Genomic DNA, 19,220 nt, shown 5'->3' with positions numbered 1-19,220 from the left:
TCATTATCTGCAGATTTTTATGAGTGGATCTGTTTATTTGCAAAGATTGTCCAGACTAAGATTTTAAAAATAAATACATCTATATTTCAAAAGTCCGGGAGCAGAGCAAGGACGCCCGTTGGCTGAGCATTAAAGTAAGTGCTAGTTTAAGTGAGAAGTCAGGTAAATTGGACAATCAGGCAATTTAATTGGTAATATAAGCAATACTTGCAAAAGGGTGCAGCCCTGTTCAGGTGCAGCCCAGTGAGGGAAGTGCCCAGTGAGGGAAGTGCCCAGTGAGGGAAGTGCCCAGTGAGGGAAGTGCCCAGTGAGGGAAGTGCCCAGTGAGGGAAGTGCCCAGTGAGGGAAGTGCCCAGTGAGAAAAGTGCGAGTCTTCGGCGAGGAGGCTGAGGTGAGGAGGATACCATTGTTTTAAGCCAGAGCTGGTTATAGGCACAAGGTGATGGCGGAAAAGTTGGTGCGGTGTGTTTCCTGCAGGATGTGGGAAGACAGGGACGTCGCGGGAGCTTCTGGGAGCTACACCTGCAAGAACTGTGTCCAGGTGCAGCTCCTGAAGGGACGTGTGGTGGAGTTGGAGAGGCAGTTGGATGACCTCAGGGCCATCCGAGAATGCGAGAGTTTCCTCGACAGGACCTATTGTGAGGCTGTCACGCCAAGGGTCCAGGTCGAGCGAAGGTGGGAGACTGTTTCCGGGGGGAGTGGACGTGGACTACAGGACACCCCAGTGGCTGTGCCTATTGCAAATAGGTATACCCTCTTGGGAACTGTCGGGGCAGAAGACGTTTCCAGTCCGAGTGGCGGACCTGTTGGCAAGGATACACGACAGGGGAGACCGAAGTCTGGAAGAGCCGTAGTGGTCGGTGACTCCATAGTCCGAGGGACGGACAGAAGATTCTGTGGCAGCAGGAGGGACTTGAGGATGGTCTGTTGCCTCCCTGGTGCCAGGGTTCAACACATCACAGACCGGCTTCAGAAAATCCTAGTGAGGGAAGGCGATCAACCTGAAGTCGTTGTGCACGTGGGCACGAATGACGTCGGGCGGAAGAGGAAGGAGGTGCTACAGCGGGAGTTTAGAGAGTTGGGAAAAGCGCTGAGAAGTAGGACGTCGAAGGTGGTTATCTCTGGACTGCTACCGGTACCTCGTGCTGGTGAGGCCAGGAACAGAGAGATAGAGGGTATGAATTTATGGCTGAGGGGCTGGTGCAGAGAGCAGGGATTTAGATTTCTGGACCACTGGGATCTCTTCTGGGCTAGGGGTGACTTGTACAAAAGGGACGGGTTACATCTTAACAGCAGGGGGACAAACATTCTGGCAGGCAGGTTTGCTAGTGTGACACCTGTGGCTTTAAACTAAGTAGTGGGGGGGAGGGGTTAACAAATTGTGAATATGAAGATGAGGTCAAAGGGAATACAGGAGATATTGCAAAAGACTCTCGGAAGAATGGGAACAGAAGTTCTAGAGCGGAAAAGAAATTAAGGGCAGGGCCAATTGTGAACGATGTGAGAGAGGAGGTAAATACAGAAGTTAAAGTGTTGTACTTAAATGCGCGTAGTATAAAAAATAAAGTGGATGAGCTTGAGGCTCAGTTAGTCATGGGCAAGTATGATGTTGTAGGGATCACTGAGACATGGTTACAAGAGGACCAGGGCTGGGAACTGAATATTCAGGGGTACACAACGTATAGAAAAGACAGACAGGTGGGCAGAGGGGGTGGGGTTGCTCTGATGGTAAGGAATGATATTCATTCCCTTGCAAGGGGTGACATAGAATCAGGAGATGTTGAATCAGTATGGATAGAAATGAGAAATTGTAAGGGTAAAAAGACCCTAATGGGAGTTATCTATAGGCCCCCAAACAGTAGCCTCGACATAGGGTGCAAGTTGAATCAGGAGATAAAATTGGCGTGTCAAAAATGTAATGCTACGGTGGTTATGGGAGATTTCAACATGCAGGTAGACTGGGAAAATCAGGTTGGAAATGGACCCCAGGAAAGAGAGTTTGTAGAGTGCCTTCGAGATGGATTCTTAGAACAGCTTGTACTGGAGCCTACCAGGGAGAAGGCAATTCTGGATTTAGTGTTGTGTAATGATCCTGATCTGATAAGGGGACTAGAGGTAAAAGAGCCATTAGGAGGCAGTGATCACAACATGATAAGTTTTACTCTGCAAATGGAAAGACAGAAGGGAAAATCGGAAGTGTCGGTATTACAGTATAGCAAAGGGGATTACAGAGGCATGAGGCGGGAGCTGGCCAAAATTGATTGGAAGGAGGCCCTAGCAGGGAAGACGGTAGAACAGCAATGGCAGGTATTCCTGGGAATAATGCAGAGGTTGCAGGATCAATTTATTCCAAAGAGGTGGAAAGACTCTAAGGGGAGTAAGAGACACCTGTGGCTGACGAGGGAAGTCAGGGACAGCATAAAAATTAAGGAGAGGAAGTATAACATAGCAAAGAAGAGTGGGAAGACAGAGGATTGGGACTCTTTTAAAGAGCAACAAAAGTTAACTAAAAAGGCAATACGGGGAGAAAAGATGAGGTACGAGGGTAAACTAGCCAATAATATAAAGGAGGATAGCAAAAGTTTTTTTAGGTACGTGAAGAGGAAAAAAATAGTCAAGGCAAATGTGGGTCCCTTGAAGACAGAAGCAGGGGAATTTATTATGGGGAACAAAGAAATGGCAGACGAGTTAAACCGTTACTTTGGATCTGTCTTCACTGAGGAAGATACACACAATCTCCCAAATGTTCTAGGGGCCGGAGAACCTAGGGTGATGGAGGAACTGAAGGAAATCCACATTAGGCAGGAAATGGTTTTGGGTAGACTGATGGGACTGAAGGCTGATAAATCCCCAGGGCCTGATGGTCTGCATCCCAGAGTACTTAAGGAGGTGGCTCTAGAAATAGTGGAAGCATTGGAGATCATTTTTCAATGTTCTATAGATTCAGGATCAGTTCCTGTGGATTGGAGGATAGCAAATGTTATCCCACTTTTTAAGAAAGGAGGGAGAGAGAAAACGGGTAATTATAGACCAGTTAGTCTGACATCAGTGGTGGGGAAGATGCTGGAGTCAATTATAAAAGACGAAATTGCTGAGCATTTGGATAGCAGTAACGGGATCATTCCGAGTCAGCATGGATTTACGAAGGGGAAATCATGCTTGACAAATCTACTGGAATTTTTTGAGGATGTAACTAGGAAAATTGACAAGGGAGAGTCAGTGGATGTGGTGTACCTCGACTTTCAGAAAGCCTTCGACAAGGTCCCACATAGGAGATTAGTGGGCAAAATTAGGGCACATGGTATTGGGGGTAGGGTACTGACATGGATAGAAAATTGGTTGACAGACAGAAAGCAAAGAGTGGGGATAAATGGGTCTCTTTCGGAATGGCAGGCAGTGACCAGTGGGGTACCGCAAGGTTCGGTGCTGGGACCCCAGCTATTTACGATATACATTAATGACTTAGACGAAGGGATTAAAAGTACCATTAGCAAATTTGCAGATGATACTAAGTTGGGGGGTAGTGTGAATTGTGAGGAAGATGCAATAACGCTGCAGGGTGACTTGGACAGGTTGTGTGAGTGGGCGGATACATGGCAGATGCAGTTTAATGTAGGTAAGTGTGAGGTTATTCACTTTGGAAGTAAGAATAGAAAGGCAGATTATTATCTGAATGGTGTCAAGTTAGGAGGAGGGGGAGTTCAACGAGATCTGGGTGTCCTAGTGCATCAGTCAATGAAAGGAAGCATGCAGGTTCAGCAGGCAGTGAAGAAAGCCAATGGAATGTTGGCCTTCGTAACAAGAGGAGTTGAGTATAGGAGCAAAGAGGTCCTTCTACAGTTGTACCGGGCCCTGGTGAGACCGCACCTGGAGTACTGTGTGCAGTTTTGGTCTCCAAATTTGAGGAAGGATATTCTTGCTATGGAGGGCGTGCAGCGTAGGTTCACTAGGTTAATTCCCGGAATGGCGGGACTGTCGTATGTTGAAAGGCTGGAGCGATTGGGCTTGTATACACTGGAATTTAGAAGGATGAGGGGGGATCTTATTGAAACATATAAGATAATTAGGGGATTGGACACATTAGAGGCAGATAACATGTTCCCAATGTTGGGGGAGTCCAGAACAAGGGGCCACAGTTTGAGAATAAGGGGTAGGCCATTTAGAACGGAGATGAGGAAGAACTTTTTCAGTCAGAGGGTGGTGAAGGTGTGGAATTCTCTGCCTCAGAAGGCAGTGGAGGCCAGTTCGTTGGATGCTTTCAAGAGAGAGCTGGATAGAGCTCTTAAGGATAGCGGAGTGAGGGGGTATGGGGAGAAGGCAGGAACGGGGTACTGATTGAGAGTGATCAGCCATGATCGCATTGAATGGCGGTGCTGGCTCGAAGGGCTGAATGGCCTACTCCTGCACCTATTGTCTATTGTCTATTGTCTATTGTCTATATACATGTACACACTGAGGCATTCATTATTGTCTATTACAATATGGTTCCAGCGTGAAGCCACATCCCACTGTCTGCTGTCCTTCCCATCTTTCTCAGAAGCTAACGCTGACCAGCATGGAATCAGCATGGATAGCGTTAATTAAATATATTTCACAAAATGCTGGAGTAACTCAGCAGGTCAGGCAGCATCTCAGGAGAGAAGGAATGGGTGACGTTTCGGGTCGAGACCCTTCTTCAGACTGATGTCTGAATTAATTAAATATATATTCTTAAGGCCACAATATATTAAATGATGATGATTGAGTGGTAATGTACCGTCACTCCTTTCCTGGGGAGTTGGGTCCAACACTTGCCATCCGTCATAGCCAGAGGGAAGGTCAGGACGAGCCATCCATGATTCTACCCAACAGTGGTAGTTCCTGTGTACAAAAGTATCAGTGTTTAATACTTACAAGTTAAACGAATCAACCAGACACAGCATTGACAGTGGAGGCTATTGGGCTATCACTGGCTGTACATAGATTAACATGCGAGCTAATATCCAACAATAAACCTATTGAAGCAGATCCGAGCTCTGGATGAGTCTACCTGCAGCAGTTTGTCAAAGATGTGTGGTATTTGTAACGTCAGGTGCAGGCATGTACAGTGTCCTCAAGAGAGACAACATCTACCAAGGGAGACAGACACAAAAAGGTGGAGTAACTCAGCGGGTCAGACAACATCTCTGGAGAAAAAGAATAGGTGATGTTTCAGGTTGAGACTCCCTCTGCCGAAGGGAATTCTACAAACCAACATGGCACCAAAGACCGAAGTGAACGGCTTCCCAGTGTCAAAGCCAAGGGTTTCTTCCAAATACCAAGGAAATAAAAGAATGGTGAAGTTTCTACCACGTCAAGGTAAATGAGAATCCTCTCCAACATGAAGTATCCCAGGAGGATCTTGGAGATTAGCCTCTATGACATCAGGGCAAGAGTGGTTGGAGGGGTTGGATAAAGAAAATCTCCACCACACCTAAAATGCAATGTTGATCCTCTGACTTAAAGGTGCCAGATGGGAATAGAGAAGGCGAGAGGATGAAAAGGGAAGTTTCCCCGAACTGATGTTACAAGAAGACTTTTCAATGTGATCAAAACTGCCAGGGACAGAAGGAATCATTCCAATAGAAAGACAGGTATCCAAACCATGATGTGCAGGTTTGTACATTAATTGGCTACTGTAAATTGTCTCTAGTGTGTAATATAGAACTGGGGGGGGGTTACAGTGGCACTGTATTGGAGTTACTACCTCACAACGCCAGAGACCCGGGTTCGATCCTGACTATGGGTGTTGTCTGTATGGAGTTTGTACGTTCTCCCTGTGAGCACATGGGTTTTCTCCGGGTGCTCCGGTTTCCTTCCACACTCCAAAGACGTGCAGGTTTGTAGGTAAATTGGCTTTGGGAAGTTGTAAAAGTTATCCTTAGTGTGTCTTAGGGCCACAGTCTTAGAATAAAGTGGAGGCCATTTAAAACTGAGGTGAGAAGGAACTTTTTCACCCGAGAGTTGTAAATTTGTGGAATTCTCTGCCACAGAGGGCAGTGGATGCCAAATCACTGGATGGATTTAAGAGAGAGTTAGATACAGCTCTGGGGGCTAATGGAATCAAGGGATATGGGGAGAAGTTGGGCACAGGTTACTGATTGTGGATGATCAGCCATGATCACAATGAATGGTGGTGCTGGCTCGAAGGGCTGAATGGCCTCCTCCTGCACCTATTTTCTATGTTTCTATGTGTAGGATAGTGTCAGTGTGCGGGGTGATTGCTGGCCGAAGGGTCTGTATCTCTAAAGTTTAAAAGTAAGATGTAAAGTCTAAAAAACAGCATATGGGTGTTTGCTGGCTGGTGTGAACTGGACAGAAACATAGAAACATAGAAAATAGGTGCAGGAGTAGGCCATTCGGTCCTTCAAGCCTGCACCACCATTCAATATGATCATGGCTGATCATCCAACTCAGTATCCTGTACCTGCCTTCTCTCCATACCCCCCTGATCCCTTTAGCCACAAGGGCCACATCTAACTCCCTCTTAAATATAGCCAATTAACTGGCCTCAACTACCTTCTGTGGCAGAGAATTCCACAGACTCACCACTCTCTGTGTGAAGAAATGTTTTCTCATCTCGGTCCTAAAGGACTTCCCTCTTATCCTTAAGCTGTGACCCCTGGTTCCGGACTTCCCCAACATCGGGAACAATCTTCCCGCATCCAGCCTCTCCAACCCCTTAAGAATTTTATATGTTTCAATAGACAATAGACAATAGAAAATAGGTGCAGGAGTAGGCCATTCTGCCCTTCGAGCCAGCACCGCCATTCAATGTGATCATGGCTGATCATTCTCAATCAGTACAATGTTCCTGCTTTCTCCCCATACCCCCTGACACCGCTATCCTCAAGAGCTCTATCTAGCTCTCTCTTGAATGTATTCAGAGAATTGGCCTCCACTGCCCTCTGAGGCAGAGAATTCCACAGATTCACAACTCTCTGACTAAAAAAGTTTTTCCTCATCTCTGTTCTAAATGGCCTACCCCTTATTCTTAAACTGTGGCCCCTGGTTCTGGACTCCCCCAACATTGGGAACATGTTTCCTGCCTCTAACATGTCCAACCCCTTAATAATCTTATACGTTTCGATAAGATCCCCTCTCATCCTTCTAAATTCCAGTGTATACAAACTTAGTCGCTCCAGTCTTTCAACATATGACAGTCCCGCCATTCCAGGAATTAACCTAGTAAACCTACGCTGCACGCCCTCAATAGCAAGAATATCCTTCCTCAAATTTGGAGACCAAAACTGCACACAGTACTCCAGGTGCGGTCTCACTAGGGCCCTGTACAACTGCAGGATCTCTTTGCTTCTATACTCAACTCCTCTTGTTATGAAGGCCAACATTCCATTGGCTTTCTTCACTGCCTGCTGTACCTGCATGCTTCCTTTCAGTGACTGATGCACTAAGACACCCAGATCACGTTGTACGTCCCCTTTTCCTAACTTGACACCATTCAAATAATAATCTGCCTTCCTATTCTTACCACCAAAGTGGATAACCTCACACTTATCCACATTAAACTGCATCTGCCATGCATCCGCCCACCCACACAACCTGTCCAAGTCACCCTGCAACCTCATAGCATCTTCCTCACAGTTCACACTGCCACCTAACTTTGTATCATCAGCAAATTTGCTAATGGTACTTTTAATCCCTTCATCCAAGTCATTGATGTATATTGTAAATAGCTGCGGTCCCAACACCGAGCCTTGCGGTACCCCACTAGTCACTGCCTGCCATTCTGAAAGGGACCCATTTATCCCCACTCTTTGCTTTCTGTCTGTCAACCAACTTTCTATCCATGTCAGTACCCTACCTCCAATACCATGTGCTCTAATTTTGCCCACCAATCTCCTATGTGGGACCTTGTCGAAGGCTTTCTGAAAGTCAAGGTACACCACATCCACCGGCTCTCCCCTGTCAATTTTCCTAGTTACATCCTCAAAAAATTCCAGTAGATTAGTCAAGCACGATTTCCCCTTCGTAAATCCATGCTGACTCGGAACGATCCTGTTACTGCGATCCAAATGCTCCGCAATTTCGTCTGTTATAATTGACTCCAGCATCTTCCCCACCACTGATGTCAGACTAACTGGTCTATAATTTCCCGTTTTCTCACAGTCTTCCCTGCTAGGGCCTCCTTCCAGTCAGTTTTGGCAACTCCTGCCTCATGCCTCTGTAATTCCCTTTGCTATACTGTAATACTGACACCTCCGATTTTCCCTTCTCCCTCTCAATTTGTAGAGTAAAACTTATCATATTGTGGTCACTGCCTCCTAATGGCTCATTTACCTCGAGTCCCCTTATCAGGTCAGGTTCATTACATAACACTAAATCCAGAATTGCCTTCTCCCTGGTAGGCTCCAGTACAAGCTGTTCTAAGAATCCATCTCGGTGGCACTCCACAAACTCTCTTTCCTGGGGTCCATTACCAACCTGATTTTCCCAGTCTACCTGCATGTTGAAATCTCCCATGACCACCGTAGCATTACATTTGTGACATGCCAATTTTAGCTCCTGATTCAATTTGCACCCTATGTCGAGGCTACTGTTTGGGGGCCTGTAGATGACTCCCATTAGGGTCTTTTTACCCTTACAATTCCTCATCTCTATCCATACTGATTCTACATCTCCTGATTCTATGTCACTCCTTGCAAGGGAGTGAATATCATTCCTTACCAACAGAGCTACCCGGCCCCCTCTCCCCACCTGCCTGCTTTTTCTGTACGTTGTGTACCCCTGAATATTCAGCTCCCAGCCCTGGTCCTCTTGTAGCCATGTCTCAGTGATTCCCACAACATCATACTTGTCAATAAGATCCCCACTCAGTCTTCCAAATTCCAGCGAGTATAAGCCCAGTCTATCCAGTCTTTCTTCATATGAAAGTCCTGCCATCCCAAGGATCAATCTGGTGAACCTTCTCTGTACTCCCTCTAAGACTAGAATGTCTTTCCTCAGATTAGGAGACCAAAACTGTACACAATACTCCAGGTGCGGTCTCACCAAGGCCCTGTACAACTGCAGCAGAACCTCCCTGCTCCTATACTCAAATCCTCTTGCTATGAATGCCAACATACCATTCGCTTTCTTCACTGCCTGCTGCACCTGCACGCTTGCTTTCAATGACTGGTGCACCATGACACCCAGGTCACGTTGCATCTCCCCTTCTCCTAATCGTTCACCATTCAGGTAATACTCTGCTCTCCTGTTCTTGCGGCCAAAGTGGATAACCTCACATTTATCCACATTATATTGCATCTGCCATGCATTTGCCCACTCAACTAATCTATCCAAGTCACTCTGCAGCCTCCTAGCATCCTCCTCACAGCTAACACTGCCACCCAGCTTCATGTCATCCGCAAACTTAGAGATATTGCATTCAATTCCCTCGTCCAAATCATTAATATACACTGTAAATAACTGGGGTCCCAGCACTGAGCCTTGCGGTACCCCACTAGTCACTGCCTGCCATTCCGAAAAGGACCCGTTTTTTTCCTACTCTTTGCTTCCTGTCCGCCAACCAATTCTCTATCCACCTCAACACTGAACCCCCAATACCGTGTGCTTTAAGTTTGTACCCCAATCTCCTATGTGGGACCTTGTCGAAGGCCTTCTGAAAGTCCAGATACAACACATCGACTGGTTCTCCCTTATCCACTCTACTAGTTACATCCTCGAAAAATTCTATAAGATTCGTCAGGCATGATTTGCCTTTCATAAATCCATGCTGACTTTGTCCGATGATTTCACCACTTTCCAAATGTGATGCTATCACATCTTTAATAACTGACTCTAGCATTTTCCCCACTACCGATGTTAGGCTAACTGGTCTATAATTCCCCGTTTTCTCTCTCCCTCCCTTTTTAAAAAGTGGGGTTACATTAGCTACCCTCCAATCCTCAGGAACTACTCCAGAATCTAAAGAGTTTTGAAAGATGGGCCAAAGGGCCTGTTTCTACCTTGTATCGCTGAATTAAACTAAACTAAACTAAACAGTAGAGACTCCCCTAGCACCAGAGATATCTCTGACACATTTGCCAAAGACATTGCCCTTGCTATCTCAGAGTAAACACCGGAGTTATCAGCACACCGAACCCTGCTTAAAAACCACCAGGAAATACCAGGTTGTTGAGGTCAATCTGTAGCAGCTCTGGTGACGACCCCTTAATGAAAATGAGACAGAATCGAGGGGAAAGTAAATAATGTTCTGATAAAACAGCTGCCATTTTATTTGCTTTGAAGTCACTCATTTTGAGAACCATGCCACTGTCATGATCAATACGATATCCATAAACATATTACAGAGAGTAATATTGCCCTAAACATACCATACAGAGTCCTTTCGTGATGGAAGCGTACGTGTACAATCATCACTTTTAAAATAATGATCCACTTTCAGATTACCATCACAATCATGAGCAGAGGAGTAGTTTGTAACGCACCGAGTTGGGATTCCTAAACATCTCAAAACTGGAAAAGAAGAAATGGTGACAATACATGAACTCGCTTCTAATTACCAATTTGAATGATTGAAAGATATAGCAGGGAAAGTGGCCCTTCGGCCCACCAAGTCAATGCCCTCCATTGATCACCCATTCACACTATTTCTATGTTATCCCACACTAGGGGCAATATACAGTGGCCAATTTTCCTGCAAATACACACGTTTTTGTGAATGTGGGAAGGAACCAGAGCACCCAGAGGAAACCTACGAGGTCACAGGGAGAATGTGCAAACTCCACGCAGACAGCACCCGAGGTCAGGATTGACCTGGTCCCCAGCGCTGTGAGGCAGTGGCTCTAGCAGCTTTGACAAGGTTTTACCCCCATAATTCAGGTTTAATCTTCTAACTTATTCAGTGAACCCGCTGCCCGAGAGTATTTCGGCTGTGGTTTCACAGACACCCCATATTAGATGGTCAGATTAGGCGTTACTCTTGGTATTTTTGTCTTGGAAATGACCAATGCTGACAATGCCAGCATTTATTGGCTATCTTTAAATGCATGTTGTGTTTAATGTAGTTGAGTTTAGTTTAAGTCAGCAGGAAGACTATACCCTGCAATGAACAGAGAGGAATGAGTGGAGCAGGCAAGGAAGCTGGGGGTCGTACCTGTGCAAGCAACAGCTGCAAAGACCCAGCACTGGCCGTATCGGACTCGCTCGGCCCCACTACTGCTCCACTTGCGTAGAATCGGGAGACTCCCGTTCCACTTGGTGGGGGGAGTCCCATCATCGTATTCGCCATCCCACCTTCCCGAAAGCACACCCTTGTCATCATTTGAATTCACCTTTGGAGGAGAAAATAAAGCACCTCTTTACATCATCAATAAATGAACCAAAAGATCAGCACATGAACTCTTCTGCTAGGGGAATAACCTCTTTTGGAGGGTCGAGTAATTCAAGAGAGAGCTAGATAGAGCTCTTAAGGATAGCGGAGTCAGGGGGTATGGGGAGAAGGCAGGAACGGGGTACTGATTGAGAGTGATCAGCCATGATCACATTGAATGGCGGTGCTGGCTCAAAGGGCCGAATGGCCTCCTCCTGCACCTATTGTCTATTGAGTCTTTGTTAAAGCAAAGTTATTATCCAAATCATCTTGACAAAGTCTATTTTTGGCTATCTTAATCTCCTCCTCCCCAAACACATTCTCTTCTCTTCCCCTCTCTAAAGTTTAAAGCACTTTTTCCTTCTTCCCTGTTGTGATGAACGGCCATCAGTCTGAAACATCAACTCCTTTTCCCTCTCTGCATGCACTGCCTGAAGCATCAACTCTGCTTCTCGGCACGGTGGCACAACAGTAGAGTTGCTGCCTTACAGCTCCAGAGACCCGGGTCTGATCCTGACCATGGGTACTGTCTGTACAGAGTTCATACATTCTCCTGTGACCGTGTGGGTTTTCTCCTGGTGCTCTGGTTTCCTTCCACATCCAAAGACATGCAGGATTGTAGATGAATTGGCTTCTGTAAATTGTCCCTCGTGTATCGGATAGAACGAGTGTTTGAGTTGGCGTGGACTCGGTGGGTCAAAGGGCTTGTTTCCATACTAAATCTCAAAACTAAATGAAACTCTACATACACTGCCTGAAGAGTGGGATGTTTCCAGTGTTTTCTGTCTTTACTACCTTGACAAAACAGCAAGCTGAATGAATGGAATCTGAAGGGAGATATACCGTCATTATTTACACAGTGGTAATGCAGAAGTAACTTTTATTCACCAAGCAAAAACCAGCCTGCCTGAGCCATTCTGTACTGGGCAGGTGTTGGGTAATATTTAACATCAACTGATCTTGGCTCCCATTCATTCTCAGTTTGTGTACTGCGTGAAGTTACTGCCAAACTTCAGATGGGCCTTTGGGTCATTTAAAAGAGCCTTCTATATTTAAAGATTTTGGCTTCCTTCTTTTCAACAACTTAATGTGGTGTTTAACGATAAAGAAATGTTTGTTAATTCTAGGATTGTATCAAACAATTTGTACCTTATTTTGCAGTTGGAGTTGGACAACTCGTGTTTGTTAATAAAATAAATACGAGATCAATTTTCCTCCAGGCGGAAAGCCTGAGGAGTTATGTTCTCTTCAGAATAAACACAAATGCTGGAGTAACTCAGCGGGACAGGCAGCATCTGTGGAATGGGTTACATTTCAGGTCGAGACCCTTCTTCAGTCTCGGCCCGAAACATCACCCATGCCTTCTCTCCAGAGATGCTGCCTGTCCCGCTGAGTTACTCCAGCATAGTGCGTCCATCTTCGGTGTAAACTAGCATCTGCAGTTCCTTCCTACACACTTCTCTATAGAATAGTTGGTTTTAATGTCACCACCATGAAAACTGCAAGAAACCCATCAGGAACAGCAACCAAAAAGTTTCACCCTAGCGTGACCCACCATTCACCATGACCATTACTCTTCTTACCGTGGACTCATCTCTTATTCTGTTCCAATTCCACGTATTCTTCAGTTTCCTGATCATTCAAAAATGTATCATGAATTATCCCACTGACCGAGCCCCACAGCCTTCTCTATCCCACTGACCAAGCCCCACAGCCCTCTCTATCCCTCTCTATCCCACTGATCTGAGTATTACCTGAATGGTGACCGATTGGGAGAAGGGGAGATGCAACGTGACCTGGGTGTCATGGTGCACCAGTCATTGAAAGCAAGCATGCAGGTGCAGCAGGCAGTGAAGAAAACGAATGGTATGTTGGCATTCATAGCAAGAGGATTTGAGTTTAGGAGCAGGGAGGTTCTGCTGCAGTTGTACAGGGCCTTGGTGAGACCGCACCTGGAGTATTGTGTGCAGTTTTGGTCTCCTAACCTGAGGAAAGACGTTCTTGCCTTAGAGGGAGTACAGAGAAGGTTCACCAGATTGATCCCTGGGATGGCGGGACTTTCATATGAGGAAAGATTGGATAGACTGGGCTTGTACTCGCTGGAATTTAGAAGACTGAGGGGGGATCTTATAGAAACATATAAAATTCTTAAGGGGTTGGAGAGGCTAGATGCGGGAAGATTGTTCCCGATGTTGGGGAAGTCCGGAACCAGGGGTCACAGCTTAAGGATAAGGGGGAAGTCTTTTAGGACCGAGATGAGAAAACATTTCTTCACACAGAGAGTGGTGAGTCTGTGGAATTCTCTGCCACAGAACGTAGTTGAGGCCAGTTCATTGGCTATATTTAAGAGGGAGTTAGATGTGGCCCTTATGGCTAAAGGGATCAGGGGGTATGGAGAGAAGGCAGGTACAGGCTACTGAGCTGGATGATCAGCCATGATCATATTGAATGGCGGTGCAGGCTCGAAGGGCCGAATGGCCTACTCCTGCACCTATTTTCTATGTTTCTATGTTTCTATGTTTCTATCTAGTCCCACAACCCTCTCTATCCCACTGATCTAGCCTCACAACCCTCTCAGGTAGAGAATTCCAGACATTCACCAGCATTTTCATGGATGTAACTTACCGAGATAAGATGTAATTATAATTTTCCAGCCAAGTTAAATCTAGATTATACCTCTTTTAGTAGAAACCAGGAACCATAGATGCTGGTTTATACCAACGATAGACATAAAAGTGCTGGAGTAACTCAGCTGGTCAGGCAGCATCTCTGAAGTAAAGGAATAAGTGATGTTTCGGGTTTGAAGAAGGGTTCTGACCCGAAACATCACCTATTCTTTTTCTCCAGAGATGCTGCCTGACCCATTGGGTTACTCCAGCACTCTGTGTCTAACTTAGTTATAATTCTTTTGTTGGTTTGAATGTAATAATACTGTGCTCTCAATGTCTACAACTACAGCCTTTACCTAAACTGGCGTGCAGTTTACCAGATAATAACGCTTGTTAAAACACATTTGGTAAACATGAGATGCCTTGGAGCTCACCATCGCAGTCAGTATCCTGCTGATGTAGATAGGGTCACATCTCTTCAAAGCATCAGACGAAGGCTCGTTTAGAGCAGATAGACTATTATCCAAAATCTCAAAGCAAATATCGATGACATCTTTTTCAAACTGTAAAAACATAACTCAAAATGGTGACAAGTCTCACAGCAATGATGCTGAAAAGAATAAGCAACAGTGGGTAGACTGTGGGGAACTGATGTTACTTTACCTGTCCAAAGTTCCAAGATAAAGGGAGAAAGATGCTACGGTAGAGAATTCCATTCTCGTTCAGAACGTACTCCTCCACAAGGTCCTTATCTGCCAGGTACACAGAATCCTCTGGAGGTTCCAGAGGGAGGGGGGCAAAAGTAAGTCAATTCCTTTTAAATGCTTCAATTCATTTACACCTTACTGTGAACAAGCACCTATTAAAGATGTAGGAAGGAAATGCAGATGCTGGTCCACCCCTACCTCCCCCCACCCATCCCCATCCCCCCCAATCCCCCCAAGGAGGAGGCCATTCGGCCCTTCGAGCCAGCACCACCATTCAATGTGATCATGGCTGATCATTCTCAATCAGTACCCCGTTCCTGCCTTCTCCCCATACCCCCTGACTCCGCTATCCTTAAGAGCTCTATCTAGCTCTCTCTTGAATGCATTCAGAGAATTGGCCCCCACTGCCTTCTGAGGCAGAGAATTCCACAGATTTACAACTCTCTGACTGAAAACGTTTTTCCTCATCTCCGTTCTAAATGGTCTACCCCTTATTCTTAAACTGTGGCCCCTGGTTCTGGACTCCCCCAACATTGTGCATCTTGATCAAAATGCAAGGAAAATTAACAGATATTTTGAAAATAAAACCCTGAAGTTACCCAAGGACTAAAAGGTACATGTGAATCACAAATACACTAAATGCTGTTGTAGAAGATATCTGAGATAGTAAAATGAATAACTGGGCCATTTCCTTTTTGTCACCAATCAATAATTTTTATCAATTGAATCTTTTAAATTTCAATGTTTGAATAGGTGTATTGTGCATGTTTGTTTGTGGGTACTTTTAGAATTTAAAATGTTACTGCAAACAGTGAATCTCTGTCCAACGATTAGATGTGTTCTCCAGAGCTATTCAACAACACACAGTGAACACTAAACTTACATTCCTCACACAGATGCTAAATGGCTGAATTGTGCTTCCCTTCTGGCAATAATTCTATCAATGAAGAAGAAAAGCTCCCTTTCATGTTTATTGATCATGAAACTATTATTTCACACAGTGTTCCGCAGCTGTTAACTGTTCAACAGGCGCACCACGATTTTCTCTCAATTTCAATAACCTTGATTATCAGTATAAACAAAGTTACTACATCTCAAAGAAATGTGGACTTTGGGAATAGAATGTGGTTGTGTTGACAGTTTGTTTAAACTATTTCAGTTTATGGGCAAACATGCTTAATGCCACATCATATGTGAGAACAGAACTAGATGAAGTGTGAAGACTTGGTTTTTTTTTCTCAGTGAGTTGTGGACAGGCTTCATGATCAGCACGTCTTTTCCCTTCACTCAATGATTATATTTGTATTCACTGGGGAATCTGTAGACCAGAGAATGTTCCCGTAACAACCAAGCAGTGTACTTTTTTGGAGAAGAGTTCAGGTTACTTGACACAAGAACATTACCTCATTGAGTGCACCTTCCGACAAATTTAGGGTGAATTTAACAACATGCAGTCTAAACTAATAATTTCCTACATGTTTCCTAATTAAATCCCCACATTCACATTTACATTACAGATTACCTGTGTGGAAGTGTAATTGCTACCCCTCCTATCAAGAGAGTTACGGTAGCACATTCATAAAGAGGCCATTAATGTGACAATATACCACAGACAATTTGCAGCGTGTGGCCTGAATAACAGATAGGATTGTCAGTATGCCACACGGCTGCAGAATATGATCAGACGTGGGTGGCACGGTGGCAGAGTTGCAGCTCACAGCGCCAGAGACCCAGGGTTGATCCTAACTACGGGTGCTGTCTATATGGAGTTTGTACGTTCTCCCCGTGACCGCGTGGTTTTTCTCCGGGAGCTCCTGTTCCCTCCCATAACAAATTGGGAGTGTGTAGGTCTTTGGAGACCAAACAGATTTGTAGCGTAATTGGCTTGGTAAAGTTGTAAATTGTCCCTAATGTGTAGGATAGTGTTAGTGTGCGGGGATCGCTGGTCGGCACGGACTCGGTGGGCCGAAGGGCCCGTTTCCACGCTGTATCCCTAAACCAAACTAAATTTCTTGCGGCACTAAACAGGAAAAAGGTAACCGCAGTGATCAGTCCACAGTAATGATTATGTACAAGATGCACAGAGATAATAAGCTGCAATTCAAAGGATGGGCCAGGCAGGTCGTGCGATTTATAAGGACATCATAAACATCAGAAAACTCGAGCCGACAAGAACAGAGGTAGGCTTCAATTTTAAAATCGATGAACTATTTCAGTATTGAAATGATTCTTATTGCATAAAGTGTAGTCTTCAGACTTCTACATTCAATGCATCATGAAACATCAAAGAGAAAATAATTTGGGCCAAATTATCTGCTGTTAGGGTTAAACACAAGATGGTTAATAAATAAAAGTTTGTAAAAATAAATATTGTTTTGCCTCTTTTTCCAGTTAATGTTTCCTCGTTGGTTCTTTCTCTGCATTTGATTTGTTCATATTTTAAATCATAGATGTGTAACTGATTGATAACTTAGCAAGTGTGAAGATGGGACTAGTCTACACAACATTTGAGATTACTAAAGACGATTTCTACTTATTGTGTTCAGTGTTCCCCAGTCGGCACCGCAACAATAACAGCAAAGCCTAATCGGATCATGCCGCAAGTTAGTTTGCTCACTATACCATATGACAGGACTTTATTTATCCCAGGAGGGAAATTAATTTGCCAACAGTCATAAAAAACAAAATACATGAAACATGAAATGAAAGTGACGAGCAGAAAGGCTTTGGGGATGTGCAAAGATTGAGTAGGTGGTGGGGGGTTGAGGGGAGTCAGTCTCAGTCTACCCCACGACAGAAGGGGGAGGGGTCAGTCTCAGTCTACCCCACGACAGAAGGGGGAGGGGTCAGTCTCAGTCTACCCCACGACAGAAGGGGATGGGTCAGTCTCAGTCTACCCCATGACAGAAGGGGGAGGGGTCAGTCTCAGTCTACCCCATGACAGAAGGGGGAGGGGTCAGTCTCAGTCTACCCCACGACAGAAGGGGGAGAGGTTGTACAGTTTGATAGCCACAGAGAAGAAGGGTCTCCTGTGGCGTTCTGTGCTACATCTTGGTGGGACCAGTTGCTGGTGGGACCAGCGTCTGTTGCTGAAGGTGCTCCTCAGGTTGACCAGTGTGTCACGGAGGGGGTGAGCTGGATTGTCCAAGATGCTCTGCAGATTGAGGAGCATCCTCCCCTCCAAGACCACCTCCTCCCATGAATCCAACTCCGCCCCCAGGACAGAGCCAGCCTTCCTGATGAGTTTGTTGATCCTATTGGCGTCCACAGCCTTCGCCCTGCTGCCCGAGCACATGGCAGTGAAGATGGCACTGGCCTCCACCGATTGGTAGAACATCTGCAACATCTCACTGCAGATGTTGAAGGAGCGGAGCCTTCTCAAAAAGTACAGGCAGCTCTGTCCCTCAAACAATGACCCAACTGGGCACAAGTTCCTTCAAGAATTGGTCAACTCACCCACCTAGGCACAGCAGGCCTTGCCCACTGCAGTAAACTCTGTACCTTCGCATTTAGCAAAGCTTCTTCTGTGTCGTTGAACATTGGGGAGCACTAATTTACAAACTGAGGAAGGACAGTACTTGGTCATCAGGAGGATGTGGCCTTGCTCATCATTTGACCTGATGCATTGAGACGTGGTGAAGTCTCGTCACCACATGAGAGGCAGGGCAGAGAGGGGGTTGGGAAAGGTTTAGTTCAGAGAGGGTGGCGGAAATTTGGAATGCCCTGCCTGAATGTGAGACGTTTTAACAACTGATCTGCCTTGGAGATAAACACACCGCATCATTAACACTGAGAACCGACCCGGACCCAGTAACAACAAGAGGCAATGTTGGCGATTACCTTTACACCAGGGGTTGAACAGGAGGTAGAAGGTTCCCGCGTCCACCTGCTGTAACTCTCCTCCTCCGCCCGGACAGAACAACATCTGTATTCGGTAGCGGCCGATGCAGGCGTTGGCGGGGGGTCGCACGGTCAGTTGTAGCGTGTCCGGAGCGGCCTCTACACTGAATGTCCACTTGCCCCGCCTGGCCGGCCCCATCACCGCTTCCACACGGAGTCTTTCAGCTTCGGGCGACGAGGGTCCTGGACAACAACGAGGTCTCCTCAGCCAAGTACAACGTGCAAGGTGGTCGCACAATGCACAGGTAACGCGAGGTGAACACCTGGCCAACCTTGCCCTTGCCCCTGCCCCCACCCCACCCCCCCCCCCCTGCCCACCCCCTGCCCCCGCCCGCCGCGTTTGGTTCGAATTTCAGATTTCCAGCCTGCATTTTAAATATTATTTTATTTAGAGTGACACAGTGAGGAAACAGGCCCTTCGGCCCACCTTGCCCACACCGGCCAACATGCCCCGTCTACACTAGTCCCACCTGCCTGCTTTTGGCCATATCTCTGTAAACCTACCCTGCCCATCAACATTGTCTGTGTGTTTGTTAAACGTTGCCATCGCCTTTGCCTCAACCACCTCCTCCAGCAGCTCGTTCCAAACACCCGCCACCCTTTGTATAAAAAGGGCGCCTCGCAGGTTCCCACTAAATCTTCCCCCCCCCCCCC

General features: G+C 46.0%; 1 protein-coding gene across 1 annotated transcript in view; it reads right to left on the bottom strand.

The window, feature by feature from the left end:
* The window catches only part of LOC144594765 (protein-glutamine gamma-glutamyltransferase 2-like), a 34,509-nt gene that overhangs the window by 13,119 nt on the left and 2,170 nt on the right, over positions 1 to 19,220 (bottom strand). Inside the window, exons 3-8 of the mRNA XM_078401611.1 lie at positions 18,507 to 18,749; positions 14,623 to 14,732; positions 14,394 to 14,522; positions 11,135 to 11,312; positions 10,353 to 10,494; positions 4,757 to 4,860 (exon numbers count right to left, since the gene is read on the bottom strand). Coding sequence (XP_078257737.1) covers positions 4,757 to 4,860; positions 10,353 to 10,494; positions 11,135 to 11,312; positions 14,394 to 14,522; positions 14,623 to 14,732; positions 18,507 to 18,749 — 906 coding nt within the window. The remainder of the gene's footprint in view (positions 1 to 4,756; positions 4,861 to 10,352; positions 10,495 to 11,134; positions 11,313 to 14,393; positions 14,523 to 14,622; positions 14,733 to 18,506; positions 18,750 to 19,220) is intronic.

This window comes from Rhinoraja longicauda, chromosome 6 (genome assembly GCF_053455715.1).
Source record: "Rhinoraja longicauda isolate Sanriku21f chromosome 6, sRhiLon1.1, whole genome shotgun sequence".
Lineage (NCBI taxonomy): Eukaryota > Metazoa > Chordata > Chondrichthyes > Rajiformes > Arhynchobatidae > Rhinoraja > Rhinoraja longicauda.
Note: the sequence above shows the minus strand (reverse complement) of the source record. Positions and strands in the feature narration are given on the sequence as shown.